The 17927-nt window shown below is 47.1% G+C and overlaps 1 protein-coding gene across 1 annotated transcript; it reads left to right on the top strand.

The window, feature by feature from the left end:
- The first annotated feature begins 1803 nt into the window (after nt 1–1803).
- On the top strand, nt 1804–4583 carry LOC134945832 (E3 ubiquitin-protein ligase TRIM39-like). The gene has a single exon (XM_063935347.1). The coding sequence runs from the start codon at nt 2193–2195 to the stop codon at nt 3735–3737; it is 1545 nt and encodes a 514-aa protein (XP_063791417.1). The 5' UTR covers nt 1804–2192; the 3' UTR covers nt 3738–4583.
- The last annotated feature ends 13344 nt before the right edge of the window (nt 4584–17927 follow it).

The raw sequence follows: 17927 nt of genomic DNA, 5'->3' as shown, positions 1-17927 counted from the left end.
GTATATGCCTCCAGTGCCAGGTACATGCCCCCAGTGCCAAATATACCCCCCCAGTGCCACATATGCCCCCTCAGTGCCTGCTCCCCCACAGTGCCAAATATTCCACCACAGTGCCACCTATGCCCCCTCAGTGCCAGCTATATGCCCCCAGTGCCAGATATTTCTCCACAGTGCCAGGCATATGCCCCCAATGCCAGATATTCCCCCACAGGGCCAGGTATATGCCCCCAGTGCCAGATATTCCCCCACAGTGCCAGGTGTATGCCCCCAGTGCCAGATATTCCCCCCACAGTGCCGGGTATATGCCCCCAGTGCCAGATATTCCCCCACAGGGCCAGGTATATGCGCCCAGTGCCAGGTATATGCCCCCAGTGCCAGATATTCCCCCACAGGGCCAGGTATATGCCCCCAGTGCCAGATATTCCCCCACAGGGCCAGGTATATGCGCCCAGTGCCAGGTATATGCCCCCAGTGCCAGATCTTCCCCCATATGCCCCCAGTGCCAGATCTTCCCCCACTGTGCCAGGTATATGCCCCCAGTGCCAAATATACCCCCCTCCCCAGTGCCACATATGCCCCCCGCCCCAGTGCCAGGTCTCCCCCCCCAGTGCCAGGTATATGCCCCCCAGTGCCAGGTCTTCCCCCACAGTGCCAGGTATATGCCCCCAGTGCCAAATATACCCCCCTCCCCAGTGCCACATATGCCCCCCGTCCCAGTGCCAGGTCTTCCCCCCCAGTGCCAGGTATATGCCCCCCAGTGCCAGGTATATGCCCCACAGTGCCAGGTATATGCCCCCCAGTGCCAGGTCTTCCCCCCCAGTGCCAGGTATATGCCCCCCAGTGCCAGGTCTTCCCCCACAGTGCCATGTATATGCCCCCCAGTGCCAGGTCTCCCCCCCCAGTGCCAGGTATATGCCCCCCAGTGCCAGGTATATGCCCCCCAATGCCAGGTATATGCCCCCCAGTGCCAGGTCTTCCCCCCCCAGTGCCAGGTATATGCCCCACAGTGCCAGGTATATACCCCACAGTGCCAGGTATATACCCCACAGTGCCAGGTATATGCCCCCCAGTGCCAGGTCTTCCCCCCCAGTGCCAGGTATATGCCCCCCAGTGCCATGTATATGCCCCCCAGTGCCAGGTCTCCTCCCCCCCCCAGTGCCAGGTATATGCCCCCCAGTACCAGGTATATGCCCCCAGTGCCTGCTCCCCCCTTGTGTTGGAGGGACATGGAGCGCATCGCGCGTCTCCTGTGTCCCTCCCTGGCTCTCTCCCCCGGCCGGTCTAATACAGGAAGTGCCGGTTCGTGAGCCAATCAGAGCTCACGAATGGCACTTCCTTAGACCGGCCGGGAGAGAGCCAGGGAGGGACACAGGAGACGCGCGATGCGCTCCATGTCCCTCCAACACAGCAGGGAGGGAGACATCAGATTGACATGCGGGCGCTCGTCCGCATGTCAATCTGTGTAATGTCAGAGGCGCCACTGCGAGGCGCCCTCTGCGGGTCAGGAGCCCGGCGGCAGCCGACTCCGCTGCCTCCCGGACTTCCGCCCCTGATGTCAAAGTTGATTCTAACCTATCTACTTGTGCATTGGAGATTTCAAATTACATCGCCTGCCCTATACGCTTCCCTTTTCAATATGGGAGAATTTAATAATCTGCCAAAACCATGGTGACTTTGTTGAAACACTGTTGCTGCAGTGAAGCCGATACATTTAAATGTCCCGTTTCGTTCATAAATCTGCAGAAAAATAAATGAGAAACTTATATATAAATCCAAAATAAATTGAATAGACATCTCTTTAATTTGTTTTCATTTTATACCTCTTTATTCTGCATTATTCTTTATAAACCATCCCCAGAAGCAGTGCTGGAAAATGTATGTTCTAGAACTTTGTGTCCCTGGAATATTATTTATACTTTTCGTTTGCATCCTGTATTAAACGTTTGCACACCTTAGGGAGCCACACGTCCTCCAACATTACCTTTATCTACTGGTTGCCATGTACAGTACACACATACAGATCAGATTCACTGGGAGAGAGAAATCACAGCTTGGTGACCAGGGGGAACAGCTGTGAGACCCCGGACGCTGCAACCTGAAGCCTGCGTGCCTTTAACAGGTTAAGGAGCTGAAACCAAAGCTATTCCCTTCCACGGCTTCTCTCGTGCCCATTCCTGCTCCTGCCTGACGGAATGGCATCAACGGATCTCAAAGACGAGCTGAACTGCTCCATCTGCCTCAATATATACACAGAACCAGCAACACTGAGGTGCGGCCACAGCTTCTGCCTGCTCTGTATAAGATCCGTGCTGGAGGCCCAGGAGGGGACTGGAGTTTATACGTGTCCTGAATGCAGAGCAGAGTACCAAAAGCGCCCTGCGTTGCGCAGGAACATGAAGCTGTGTAACATTGTGGAGCATTTCCGATCTACTCAACCAGAGAGGAAGGTGGCCGGGATCTTCTGTACATACTGCGTCCACTCCTCTGTCCCCGCGGTCAAGACCTGCCTGATGTGTGAGGCTTCTCTGTGTGAGGTTCACCTGAGTGTGCACAGTAAGTCCACGGACCACGTCCTCACGGAGCCCACCAGTTCCATGGACAGCAGTAAATGCGGCACCCACAGCGAGATCCTGAAGTATTACTGCTGCAAGGACACTGCCTGTATCTGTGTGTCGTGTTGCGTGTTTGGGGACCACCGGGGGCACCAGGTGGAACTTCTGAAGGAGGCATCTGAGAAGAAGAAAGAGAAACTGAGGCACATTCTGGAGAAACTGACCTCAAAGCGAGAAGAGACTGAAAAGAGTGTCCAGGGCCTGCAGGATCACCGGAGAGACATTCAGGAGAAAGCGGCTGGCCTCACAGCAAAGGTCACTGCCCTGTTTATAGACCTCAGGGAGCAGCTCAAGGCTCTAGAGGAACGAATCCTGAGTGACATCTCCAGGCAGAGAGATAAAGTGTCGCTCTCCGTCTCCGATCTGATCCAGCATTTGGAAATAAAGAAGGACGAGCTTTCCCGGAGTATGTGCTACATCACGGAACTGTGCAAAGTGACGGACCCACTAGTTGTCTTGCAAGAACGGGAAGCCGCCAGGGCTGACACTGAGGGCGGACCCAACAGGAAGGCCCACACTGTGGATAACCTGGATGACGTCTCCATCTCTCTGACTTTACACACAGCCCTATCTGACATTGTATCTAGTGTAAAACGAGGGTTCCATGTGCAGGACCTATTACTGGATGTGAACACCGCCGCCGTTGATGTGTCCGTATCGGGGGACTTGAAAAGTGCATCGTGGTCTAAAACCCCAATTTGGCCAAAAACCCAACAGAGATTTAAAAATTATTGTCAGGTTTTGAGTTTTCAGAGATTTAACTCTGGACAAAACTACTGGGAATTGGAGACCAGTGAACTTGGTAACTGGAGAGTCGGGGTGGCCTATGCCAGCATTGACCGAAAGGGGGATTTGTCGGGCGTTGGGCAGAGTAACAAGTCCTGGTGCCTACGCTTGTGTCAGAAAGAATACTTGGTGTCTCACAGGGCAAAAGAAATCAAGTTACAACCAGAATCTCCCCTGCAGAGAATAGGAGTCTACCTGGACTACGAGGCTGGGCGTCTGTCCTTCTATCAGCTGTGTGACCCCATCAGACACTTACACACCTTCTCCGCCTCCTTCTCCGAGCCCCTTCATGCCGTGTTTTTGGTGTGGAAGGATGGCTGGCTGAGAATCAGGAGCTAGGTCTGCTGGCCACAGCCAGTCGGAGAGTATGCTAAGGATTATTTAAAGAACACCTTCCTGTCACTCACAATGGAGGCCGTCATTTTGTGGGCCGTGACAGTATTTATGTGTGCACTGGGGACTTCACTGGTTCTTAGTAAATGAATACGCTGCATTTTTCCTGATTATAGTCCCACAAAGACTACATCCACCTTTGAATCAGCCCCAGTGTCCTCACAAAATGTCCGCCTCCATTGTGTTCCGGCATCAGGTACACCGCAACTAACATAAGTTCAGTTACTTGCAAAAGCTGTCCACGGTGTGAGGAAAAGGTGAGCTCTTGGCTAGATTTTAAGCAGCAGTAAATTTAAAGACAAAACCAGGTTTATTTTTGAATTTTTTTTAAATTATTGCTGCTTTAAATCTATGGGCTAAATCACCAGAGCTGCGCCGGTTCACACAACTTGCATAAGAGCCACTGCGTCAGAGAGCGGTCATGTCACAGACTATGCTTTAGGCATGTTCGTTAAATGATTCAGGGATTCAGTAAGGTGTTTGCTTTATTTGTTCAGAAAACAAAGTTGTTCTTAAAGGGTGGATTTAACCCTAGTTTGGAAATAGTTCGGGCTGTGATAATAAACAGAATAAGGCTGTTATTCTGCTAAATGTGTTATTGTTCTTAATACTACAACCCACAAAATGGCTGCCGTCACCAGGTGCTGTGGTAATCTGTGTGAGTTACTCATTTATTTCAATTTGTTTACATATTCAGTTTTATTTTTTGCAGCGTTTCTGCTTGTCTGGAAACAATACAATCCGCAATATTATAAATAGCAATATATAACTTCAATAAAATGTATGTTTGCGTATCGTGTACACTCTGAATTCCTTTAAGAAAGTGAGTCCACTTCTTTTTCCTCCACACAGGGGAAAACATGAAATATCTTTCTGCAGTACAGTATGTTACATTCCATTTATTTAATTTAGCAGGAACGTTGTCACTCTCCAATAATGGTATCCGGACTGTAGCTCGACAGCACTTAGGTCAACACCCATTAGGTTGACGCCTATTGGTTGACAGTGACTAGGTCGAGACCAGAAATAGGTTGAAACAGCCATTAGGTCAACATGGAAAAAGGCCGACATGAGTTTTTAACTTTTTTTTTTTTACTTTTTCATACTTTAATATCCACATGGACTACGATTGGGAACGGTAACCTGTGCCTAGCGCAACGGTAGCAGAGCGAGGCACCTTGTACTAATTGGGGTTCCCAGTCACTTTACGAAGCAAACTATACAAAAAATAAACATTAAAAAACTCACGTCGACCTTTTTCCATGTCGACCTAATGGCCATATCGACCTATTTCTGGTGTCAACCTAGTCACTGTCGAGCTTGAGTCCCATACCCCCAATCACTATAGGGCTGGTATTCTGTAGATTCGCATTCTAATTGTGTACACTAGGTGGTGCTATAAGTCCAGCACTGTGACATGATCGGAGCTCACAGAACCAATATTAATTACTGAGGGTGCTCAGAAGTGTGTGTGTATATATATATATATATATATATATATATACACACACACACATACATATAATATCTCTCATATCCAAAATGCTTGCAGAGGTTTGGAATATTTGCACACCATAATGAGATATCCTGGGGATGAAACACAAGTCTAAACATAAAATGCATTTGTTTCATATACACTTAGCAAACAAATGTGTCACAATCTCAAACATGTGGTGTAACGTGTAGAATCGCACATGTGGTGTAAGGTGTAGAATCGCACATGTGGTGTAAGGTGTAGAATCGCACATGTGGTGTAAGGTGTAGAATCGCACATGTGGTGTAAGGTGTAGAATCGCACATGTGGTGTAACGTGTAGAATAGCACATGTGGTGTAACGTATAGAATCGCACATCTGGTGTAACGTGTAGAATCGCACATCTGGTGTAACGTGTAGAATCGCACATGTGGTGTAAGGTATAGAATAGCACATGTGGTGTAACGTGTAGAATCACACATGTGGTGTAACGTGTAGAATCACACATGTGGTGTAAGGTATAGAATCGCACATGTGGTGTAACGTGTAGAATCGCACATGTGGTGTAACGTGTAGAATCGCACATCTGGCGTAACGTGTAGAATCGCACATGTGGTGTAACGTGTAGAATCGCACATGTGGTGTAACGTGTAGAATCGTACATGTGGTGTAAGGTATAGAATCGCACATGTGGTGTAACGTGTAGAATCACACATGTGGTGTAAGGTGTAGAATCGCACATGTGGTGTAAGGTATAGAATAGCACATGTGGTGTAACGTGTAGAATCGCACATGTGGTGTAAGGTATAGAATAGCACATGTGGTGTAACGTGTAGAATCGCACATGTGGTGTAACATATAGAATCATACATGTGGTGTAACGTGTAGAATCGTACATGTGGTGTAAGGTACAGAATCGCACATGTGGTGTAATGTGTAGAATCGCACATGTGGTGTAACGTGTGGAATCGCACATGTGGTGTAAGGTGTAGAATCGCACATGTGGTGTAACGTATAGAATCACACATGTGGTGTAAGGTATAGAATCGCACATGTGGTGTAACGTGTAGAATCGCACATGTGGCGTAACGTGTAGAATCGCACATGTGGTGTAACGTGTAGAATCGCACATGTGGTGTAACGTGTAGAATCACACATGTGGTGTAAGGTGTAGAATCACACATGTGGTGTAACGTATAGAATCGCACATGTGGTGTAAGGTGTAGAATTGCACATGTGGTGTAACGTGTAGAATCGCACATGTGGTGTAACATATAGAATCATACATGTGGTGTAACGTGTAGAATCGTACATGTGGTGTAAGGTACAGAATCGCACATGTGGTGTAATGTGTAGAAACGCACATGTGGTGTAAGGTGTAGAATCGCACATGTGGTGTAACGTATAGAATAGCACATGTGGTATAACGTATAGAATCGCACATGTGGTGTAACGTGTAGAATCGCACATGTGGTGTAAGGTGTAGAATCGCACATGTGGTGTAACGTATAGAATAGCACATGTGGTGTAACGTGTAGAATCGCACATGTGGTGTAAGGTGTAGAATCGCACATGTGGTGTAAGGTGTAGAATCGCACATGTGGTGTAACGTATAGAATAGCACATGTGGTATAACGTATAGAATCGCACATGTGGTGTAACGTATAGAATCACACATGTGGTGTAAGGTGTAGAATCACACATGTGGTGTAATGTATAGAATAGCACATGTGGTGTAACGTGTAGAATCGCACATCTGGTGTAACGTGTAGAATCGCACATGTGGTGTAACGTGTAGAATCGCACATGTGGTGTAAGGTGTAGAATCGCACATCTGGTGTAACGTATAGAATCGCACATGTGGTGTAAGGTGTAGAATCGCACATGTGGTGTAAGGTGTAGAATCGCACATGTGGTGTTAGGTGTAGAATCGCACATGTGGTGTAAGGTGTAGAATCGCACATGTGGTGTAACGTGTAGAATCGCACATGTGGTGTAACGTGTAGAATCGCACATGTGGTGTAAGGTGTAGAATCGCACATGTGGTGTAACGTATAGAATAGCACATGTGGTGTAACCAGGGCCGGTGCAAGGAAATTTGGCACCCTAGGCAAAACTTATGCGCCCCCCCCCCCCCTACTCTGTGCCTCTCATACCCTTCACTGTCAAACAGCCCCCCCTTTATTCTATGTCACTCAGCAACCCCCCCCCCAATCGATGTCTCTCAGCAACGTTCACTGGCGGCTACTCTGTCTTTCGTGTGCCTGTGAGCCGTGGGCGCAGCAGTCTGTAATGTTGGCATCGTGCTCCCCGGGTCCTGGAAGCCTGCAAAGTGGGAGGCAGTTGTGCCGTCCAGCTGTCCCCATATGTATTCTGCATTGTGCTGTCCGCCCTCTCCGCATCTGTATGTGCTGCATTGTGGTGCTGGCCCCCACCCCATCTGTATGTACTGCATTATGTTGCCCCATATTAATATATATATATATATATATATATGTATGTATATGTAGAGAGAGAGAGAACTCACCAGCCTGTGTACACGTAAGCCCACTAATGGTGCCATCAGATGACGTCTTACGCCTTCACTAGGATGGCCATCTGGCCAGCAAGCCTCTGCATCCATTGACAGAACAACACCCCTGCTCCCCTACGCCAGTACATCATTATGTCACACCGGACCAGCACTCTCCCTCACTGAATCAGCTGCTCCAGTACCTTCTGGATCCAAATAAATAATTTTCCATACAAACACACAGCGGCACTTGGAGTCTTAAATTTAACTTTCACACTGGGCGACTTTGAGCTGAAAGCAGCTCACTTTTGGTGTGTTGAGCTGCTTTCAGTCGCCCAGTGTGTATGCCCCAGCGATGAGCGCTGATGCGCGCTCCCGCTTCATCGCCAGCGGCCACCGTTCATCTGCTGGTATTACCAGTAGATGAACGGCGGGGTGAACAGCTTTCCATAGCGTCCTTCTATGGAAAGCCGTTGACCCCCGCTGACATCGCTGGGAAGGGGGGGAAAAATTGCTCAGTGTGTATACACCTTAAGTGTATTCATAATCTATATCCAACATTTTGAGGCTGGATCGCCCCTTTGTCAAGGGGATTTACCTTGGCAAAGGGGCAATCCAGTCCCGAAACGTTGGGTATAGATGTGAATACACTAAGTTAAATTTAAAACTCTGGTGCCGCTGTGTGTTTGTATTAAAAAAAATATATATTTTTTAAATAATAGTAAAAAAAAAAAATATATATATATATATATATATATATATATATATATATACACATATATATATATATATATATATATAAATTAAAAAAAAAATATATATATATATGTATATATATATATATACACACACACAATATCTACACCATTATATGTTGCTGTACAGTACTTGGCTTGTTATGGCCTCTCCAGCTGTGATGTCACTACAAGTGTTACACAAAGGGGGCGACCCGGCACCGGTCTAAAAATAGTTTTTGATTACAGAAAAACCAAATTTGGACAATTTTCAAGTAAAATCTTTAATATAATGTCCAGTTTGGGGGTGCGCCCAGAGCCAGTGACATATGCATAAACAAAAGGGAGAAAGAAGAAGGCTCTTGTGTGGGCGCACTCATTAATGGTAGTTAAATAACTAGAATGAATAACACTAGGTTGATTAGTCAGCAGATAAAACAAAATTTATTTGGAAATATTAAGAATATAATTGCCCCTGGTTGAGGAGATGTGAATGATCCCAGATAAAAATGTTCTGGTCCTGCCTCAGAAATTGACTTAATTGATCTCATTAACACAGATCATCTGTACTGGCCGGGTGAGAAAGGGTTTATGACTTGCAGTGTCTCTACCCCTCTCCATCTCATTTCCTGAGGCAGGACCAGAACATTTTTATCTGGGATCATTCACATCTCCTCAACCAGGGGCAATTATATTCTTAATATTTCCAAATAAATTTTGTTTTATCTGCTGACTAATCAACCTAGTGTTATTCATTCTAGTTATTTAACTACCATTAATGAGTGCGCCCACACAAGAGCCTTCTTCTTTCTCCCTTTTGTTTATGTCACTACAAGTCCCAGCACATTCAGCTGACAAGATCTGCTGGGACTTGTAGTCCCACTACATATGGACAGGTGCAGTCAGCAATCAAATTACTCTAAGAGCCCCACCTCTTCTTAAACAGCTCATGTACCAGAGCTGTCCCCAACTGCATAAGACCAATCTGTCTGTGGACGGCAGGAACGGATTGGGAACTAAAAGTCCTGGAAAAATTTCTAGAAGTGGCCCCATGTGGGCAACACCAAATCAATGGCAGGCGGAGCCAACACCAAAGTAGGCGGGATCAGTACACAAGGCCATAAATATGGGGTGCGAGCAGTGCCATCGCATAAAGGTCCTCGGGGCAGCACCCTGTGCTTTGGAAGTACTTAGAATTGAAATTTTTGTTTCCATGTGCCTACAGACTGGCACTGCACTGTAAATGCACAGTATGAGCCCAAATTCACATTACGCCACACAGTAGGAGCCAAATTCAGATTACGCCACACGGTATGAGCCCAAATTCACATTACACCACACAGTATGAGCCCAAATTCACATTACCCCACACAGTATGAGCCAAATTCACATTACGCAACAGTATGAGCCGAAAATCACATTACGCCCCACAGTATGAGCTGAAATTCACATTACACCACACAGTATGAGCCAAATTCACATTAACCCCGCACAGTATGAGCTGAAATTCACATTAAGTATTTCCCCAGCAGTGCCAGTTACAAATACCACCATAGGTGCCAGATACAGATAATCCCCCAGTAGTGCCCATCGCCGCCGCTGCTGGTTTGCTGCCGCTACTTGTCCTCCTCACTGATGCCTCCTGCGGTGGTGGCCATTTGAAACATGGCACCGGCCGTCAGCATATCAAAGCTTGCGGTCCATCAGCCAATCAAGAGCCGCTGCTGCTGGTCTGCAAGTTCTGATTGGCTGATGGGCGACACCACATTTAGAATGGCAAGCAGCGGGGGGCGGGTTGTTGAGAGAATTGATCGGCACGCAAGGTGCTGACAGCCGGGTGGGATTCAGTCAGGGCCAGTTCTCCCGATAGTGGGTGGTGGCCGCTGCATGCACCGCACTACATTGGGTCAGCTGGCGGGGAGGTGGCCCCGCACACCAATAACCCCAGAATCTGCCAAACTGTGTTTAATCCCTGTGCTCCTTGCATGTAGCTGTTGATGGGCATCAGCTTACCTACCTCAGCAATATCTCCCTAATGGTGGGTACTCAGTGGTAGATATATCTGCCGATCAATTGATCTGCAGATATATCTATGGACGGATCGGGCAGTGTGTTGTGCATACACACTGCCCGATCCGTTGGGGACTGACGTCATGAACTGGGCGGGCGTGTACACACACCCGCCCAGTTCAGCTGTCAATCACCGCCGGCTGCCGCAGCATGTGTACGGGCGGCCGGCTGGTCGCCCGTACACACACAGCGATGCACCAATATATCGGTAGATATATTGACCGTCGGCTGTGCTGCGGGGCCGACGCGATATGTCTGTGAACAACGGAGTTCACAGACGTATCGCGTGTGCACACTGGCCGATGGTCCCGCGATATATCGGTCGTTCAAGAGAACGGCTGATATATCGGCCAGTGTGTAGGGGCCATAATTCAAATGTATTTCATTTAAATATCCACTGCCCCAAAGCAAAACTAATGGCCAGTCTGACCCTGTCTAACACATAATGTAACTTTAATGGACATACACTTGACCCATAAGATGATGCTATCTAGACTTATCATATTGGTGACTAAGTTTGAAAATAGTGAGTACAGTCTGTTACCTGCAGGAGCTCTGTGCTGGATCCACATAGCTGGCGGTGGAGGGGAGGAATTGGAAATCGCGGGCCGTGTGAGGGGCGGAGTCTCGGAAGGGGGCGGAGCCTTAGCTTCTGGATGGTGCTGCTGCTGTAATCAGCAAAAAAAAAAAAAAATCCTGGGGGAAGGAGATCTGGCCAGGGAAATCTGCACTGAAGGGCCTCCACACTGCAGCAGCTGATCGTGATGCCGACAAGTGAAGAGCCTCTGCTCAGACTGCCCTGCAGGACTCTTATGGCAGTGTGACGTCTCCCTTGCACACCCTGCCCTCCGGCTTTCCTGGACTTGCGGGAGGCTCAGGGAAAAACTTTTACCCAGACTTGCCTACCCTCCTAGCGGGAGGCTGAATGCGGGAGGGAACTAGAGCTGCGCTGTGTGCGATCCGGGGAGGAAGGTGATCGTCACGCGCAGGCTGGGGTGGTCCTGTCACTGTGCACATTGGCGGGCCCTCTTATCTGTCAGGGCGGGACGACGTCACCCTTTGATGGCGGCTCTGACCGGGACAGGTATCAAGTGTGCGGCGGGTGCAGCGATACCTGAGCGTACCCGGCCGCATACATGAACCACTGGGCGGCTCTAGTTTCTACATTAGAGTGTACACCAGTTTGCACACCTATGAAACTACTGTTTGTTCAGGGCAGCGTCAGCGGACCGCCCCTTCATGTCTCCCGCCCCTAGGCAGCTGCCTAAAGCTGCCTAGTGGAAGCGCCAGCCCTGGGTGTAACGTATAGAATAGCACATGTGGTGTAACGTACAGAATCACACATGTGGTGTAACGTATAGAATAGCACATGTGGTGTAATGTGTAGAATCGCACATGTGGTGTAACGTATAGAATAGCACATGTGGTGTAATGTGTAGAATCGCACATGTGGTGTAACGTATAGAATCGCACATGTGGTGTAACGTATAGAATCGCACATGTGGTGTAATGTGTAGAATCGCACATGTGGTGTAACGTGTAGAATCGCACATGTGGTGTAACGTGTAGAATCGCACATGTGGTGTAACGTGTAGAATCGCACAAGTGGTGTAAGGTGTAGAATCGCACATGTGGTGTAAAGTATAGAATAGCACATGTGGTGTAACGTATAGAATCGCACATCTGGTGTAACGTGTAGAATCGCACATGTGGTGTAACGTGTAGAATCGCACATGTGGTGTAAGGTGTAGAACCACACATATGGTGTAACATAGAATCGCACATGTGGTGTAATGTGTAGAATCGCACATGTGGTGTAACGTGTAGAATCGCACATGTGGTGTAAGGTATAGAATCGCACATGTGGTGTAACATAGAATCGCACATGTGGTGTAACGTGTAGAATCGTACATGTGGTGTAACGTGTAGAATTGCACATGTGGTGTAACATATAGAATCGCACATGTGGTGTAACGTGTAGAATCGCACATGTGGTGTAACGTGTAGAATCACACGTGGTGTAAGGTGTAGAATTGCACATGTGGTGTAACGTGTAGAATCGTACATGTGGTGTAACGTGTAGAATCGCACATGTGGTGTAACATATAGAATCGCACATGTGGTGTAACGTGTAGAATCGCACATGTGGTGTAACGTGTAGAATCACACATGTGGTGTAAGGTGTAGAATCGCACATGTGATGTAACGTGTAGAATCGCACATGTGGTGTAAGGTATAGAATCGCACATGTGGTGTATCGTGTAGAATCGCACATGTGGTGTAACGTATAGAATCGCACATGTGGTGTAACGTATAGAATCGCACATGTGGTGTAATGTATAAAATCACACATGTGGTGTAACGTATAGAATAGAGATGTGCACCGGAAATTTTTTTTTGGTTTTGGATTCGGTTCCGCGGAGAGGCGCACCAAGGTCGCTGTGTGACTAAGCTAAGCGACCCAAGTGGCCGACACAAACACCTGGCCCATCTAGGAGTGTCACTGCAGTGTCAGACAGGATGGCAGATTAAAAAAAATAGTCCCCAAACAGCACATGATGCAAAGAAAAAAAGAGGCGCAATGAGGTAGCTGTGTGACTAAGCTAAGCGACCCAAGTGGCCGACACAAAAACCTGGCCCATCTAGGAGTGGCACTGCAGTGTCAGACAGGATGGCAGATTAGAAAAATAGTCCCCAAACAGCACATGATGCAAAGAAAAAAAGAGGCGCACCAAAGTCGCTGTGTGACTAAGCTAAGCGACCCAAGTGGCCGACACAAACACCTGCCTGTCACGAACCGGTCTCTCACCTCTGCGGGTTCGTCCGTTGCCAGTGCGGTTGCTCGCGGTGCTGTGCGCCCGTGTGGGGACGCGGCGTGATCAGTGGCACAGGTAATGCAGAGTCTGGGAACTGGGAGTGCGGGGACCAAATGGCCTAAGGCACTGCGGTGTGTCTGCTGTATAGGAGGTGGCCATGTTGGAGACCAAATAGGTAATACAGAGCACTTGTGAAAACACCTGTGGGCAGGTGTAAGCCAATCCCGTGCTTGTGCTGCCTTTAAGTAGGCTGGGATTATGTTACTCTGGGCCAGTGCTTTGTTGTATCAACGCTGTGCTCTAGCTCTGAGCTCTCTCCGTGCATTCCTGTGTGATTCCCGTGGTCCAGATATCGCCTCCGTTCCCAGAGGTCCGTCTGCAGCCTTCACTGCTGAAGATCCACCGGCTCTCCGCTGTGCTGTCAGTTAATTGCACACCTACTGGAAACAGTTGGATTCCCAGAGTCTTGCATGAGGTTACCTTGTCTGCCTGCCTTCAACCATACAAAGTTTGGAGGATTCCACTACCCTCAGCTGTTTGTTTGTTCTACTCTGCATTTAACCCGTTCATCACCTTGTCATCTGCTACAGTTTTCACAGTGATCTCCGGAACCCGCAAGTAACCCAATTCAGTACTTTTATTTTCTATGTTACCATAACAAGGATAATTCTTCACAGCCTATCAGTTAACTCTCAAAACTTCATTGCAAATCCTTACAGTTATTTCTTCATGTCTGCATTACCCAGTTAAACACATTCTGCAGTTCAGCATCAAAGCTTGTTTATATTTGGACAATTCAATATTTATTCATCAGCTTGTTTTATATACAGTTCCATGAACATTTCTTTTATTTGTCTTTGAGATTTATCCTGCATATTATTTCTGCCATTCCTGCAATACTTCAGTATAATATGATGATTAACAACTTGTCATTTAACTCTTTACTGAATTGTTATTTTTAATAAATATATGAAACGGAACTTTCTTCGTCCTCCCTGCTTTCTTCATACCCTAGCACCTACACCTGTGGTTGGTCCCGGGTTAACGGATTCACAAAAACACCCGGACCTGACAGTAAGCACTGGCCACATGGATCCGTCAAGTGACCAATTCGCAGGAGGCGGTGCTACGTCAGATATCCTTTCCCGTCTGGAAAACCAGGAGTCTATACAGACACAAATAGTGCAGTTTATGCAAACTATGGCAGACCGTTTAGAGACTCTTCATACGGCTATTAAAACGTCTCAAGTCCAGATTCCAACTCCGGTTGTCCCAGTTACCACTACAGCTTCTCCTGTGACGCTGCCTGCGTCCCGCTTGCAGTTACCCTCTCCGAGTAAGTTTGACGGAACTCCAAAACTTTGCAGAGGATTCCTGAATCAATGCGAGATCCAGTTCGAACTGTTGTCCGCCAGTTTCCCATCAGCTCGTTCTAAGGTTGCATATATTATTGCCCTCCTCTCCGGTCAGGCTCTGGAGTGGGTATCACCATTATGGGAAAGAGGTGATCCTATCCTCTCTAATTACAAGGAGTTCGTATCATCCTTCCGGAGAATCTTTGACGAACCAGGCAGGACCACCTCAGCATCTTTGGAGATTCTCCGTCTACGTCAAGGTTTACGTCCTTTCAGTCAATATATTATTCAGTTTCGCACGTTGTCTTCAGAGTTAAACTGGAATGAGGAGGCCCTGATCGCCGCGTTTTGGAATGGACTTTCAGAGAGAATCAAGGATGATTTAACTGTCCGGGATGTGCCAACTAAACTGGATGAATTGATTTCTCTCTGTAACAAACTTGACCTACGCTACAGGGAGCGATGTTTAGAGAAATCCAGGGCAGAGCGATCCAGTCCACGTTATCATCCTAGGCCTCGACAAGATTCTTCATCACAGTCTCCGGTAACGACAGAAGAACCTATGCAGATTGGGCGCTCTCGCCTCACAGAGGAGGAACGACTTCGTCGTCGACAGGGTAACCTCTGCATGTACTGTGGGTCCTCCGAACATTTAGTTAAATTCTGCAAACTCCGACCGGGAAACTCTCGCTCCTAGCTTATTCAAGAGAGGTTAAGCTAGGAGTTACTTTAGAATCACTTTCTGGGAAAGAGCCGACCTTGTCTATTCAATTAGAAGTTCCAAGTTCTACAGTGAAAGTTTCAGCTCTCCTAGATTCCGGGGCAGCCGAGAACTTAATCTCCTCAGCCTTTGTCTTACGGTCTAAAGTTCAAACCATGCCTCTGGAAGCAGCAGTTGCTGTTACAGCAGTGGATGGAAGTCGAATTCCAGATGGTATAATTACTCATCGAACCGTATGTCTCAAGATGAAAGTTGGTGTGCTCCATTCCGAATACATCTCCTTCTACGTGATTCCCAAAGCCTCTCAAGATATGATACTTGGTTTACCTTGGCTACAGAAACATAATCCTCAACTTAATTGGCAAACCATGGAAGTCCTTTCGTGGGGTAAATCTTGTACCAAGGACTGTTTAGCCTCAATTGTACCTCTCCGGTCAATTAGCCTTCCCGACCTACCTCCGGTGTATCAATCCTTTGCGGATGTTTTCAGTAAACAAGCAGCAGACTCTCTACCTCCTCATCGCGAATGGGACTGCCCAATCGTCCTGGTTCCGGGCAAAACCCCTCCTAGGGGACGAATTTATCCGCTATCCATCCCAGAGACGCAAGCTATGTCTGATTATATACAGGAAAATCTAACCAAAGGATTTATCAGACCATCTTCTTCACCTGCAGGAGCCGGATTCTTTTTCGTTAAGAAGAAGGACGGTGGGTTACGACCATGCATAGATTACCGTGGACTCAATGAGATCACTGTGAAAAACAAGTACCCATTACCCTTAATTCCAGAATTATTTGATCGGGTAAAGGGAGCTACTGTGTTTACAAAATTGGATCTCCGAGGGGCCTACAATTTAATCCGCATCCGGGCAGGGGACGAGTGGAAGACTGCTTTTAATACCCGGGATGGGCATTACGAATACCTTGTAATGCCTTTTGGTCTTTGTAATGCACCTGCAGTTTTTCATAGCTATGTGAATGAACTTTTTCGTGATCTTCTCTACAAGTGTCTAGTAGTGTACCTGGATGATATCCTAATATTCTCTAAGGATCTAAAGTCTCACCGTCACCAAGTTAAAGAGGTACTGACACGTCTGAGGAAAAATCAACTTTATTGTAAGTTAGAGAAGTGCACTTTTGAAGTATCTTCCATACCGTTCCTTGGTTACATCATTTCTGGATCAGAGCTATGTATGGATCCCGGTAAGGTACAAGCTATCCGAGATTGGTCCACTCCTACAACTCTCAAGGGGATTCAGCGATTTCTTGGCTTTGCTAATTTCTATAGGAGATTCATTAAGAATTATTCTACGTTAGCTGCTTCCATTACAGCCCTAACTCGCAAGGGAGCAAATCCTACGAACTGGTCTTCTGAAGCAATCAAAGCCTTCTCTGATTTAAAGCAAGCCTTTGTGTCAGCCCCCATTCTTCGACAGCCTGATTTGAATCGTCCCTTTCTACTAGAGGTCGATGCATCTACAGAAGCAGTAGGAGCTGTGTTGTCACAAGTCTTTGAAGATAAAAAGGTCCATCCCTGCGGATATTTCTCCTGTAAGTTCCTCCCGGCCGAACGTAATTATGCAATCGGTGAGCAGGAATTACTTGCCATCAAGTTGGCATTTGAGGAGTGGAGATAACTTCTAGAAGGAGCACAACATCGCATTACAGTTTATACTGATCATAAGAATCTTCTATATCTGCAGTCAGCTCAGTGCTTGAATCCACGACAAGCTAGATGGGCGCTTTTCTTCACACGATTCAATTTCAAGCTCACCTATCGTCCAGGGTCTCAGAACAAAAAGGCAGATGCCCTTTCTTGGTCCTTTGCTTCTTCTGAATTAAATGATGCTACCACGAATCAAGCCATTGTGAATCCTACGTCCTTTTTAATGACTCGAACCTCTCCAGTTCCTCCGCCTGGCAAGACCTTTGTCGCCACAAATCTTCAAAAACGGCTGCTTACCTGGGCTCACTCCTCTTCCTTCATGGGTCATCCTGGGGTTCTAAAGACTCAAATTTATTCAACAGTCTTATTGGTGGCCACGTCTCAAAGCCGATGTCCAAGAGTTTATAGCAGCATGTCCTAAATGTGCCCAACATAAGAGTCCAAGAAGTTCTTCACCAGGTTTATTACATCCACTATCCATACCCAAACAACCATGGACTCATATCTCAATGGATTTCGTGACCGATCTACCTCCATCAAAAGGGCGAAATACCATTTGGGTGATAGTGGATCGATTTTCGAAAATGGCACATTTCATTCCATTAACTGGATTACCATCAGCCCCTTTACTAGCCAGATTGTTCATCTCTGAAATCTTCAAGTTGCATGGCCTTCCTCGAGAGATCATCTCTGATCGGGGAACACAGTTTGTGGCCAAGTTCTGGAGGTCGCTTTGTTCATCTTTAAATGTCAAGTTGAATTTTTCTTCTGCATATCATCCTCAGACA

Source organism: Pseudophryne corroboree, chromosome 7 (genome assembly GCF_028390025.1).
Source record: "Pseudophryne corroboree isolate aPseCor3 chromosome 7, aPseCor3.hap2, whole genome shotgun sequence".
Lineage (NCBI taxonomy): Eukaryota > Metazoa > Chordata > Amphibia > Anura > Myobatrachidae > Pseudophryne > Pseudophryne corroboree.
The sequence above is the reverse complement of the archived record's forward strand: the minus strand, read 5'-3'. Positions and strand labels throughout refer to the sequence as shown.

Coding starts and splice junctions, on each gene's coding strand:
- LOC134945832 (XM_063935347.1), top strand. CDS start 2,193: ATGGCATCAACGGATCTCAAAGACGAGCTGAACTGCTCCATCTGCCTC.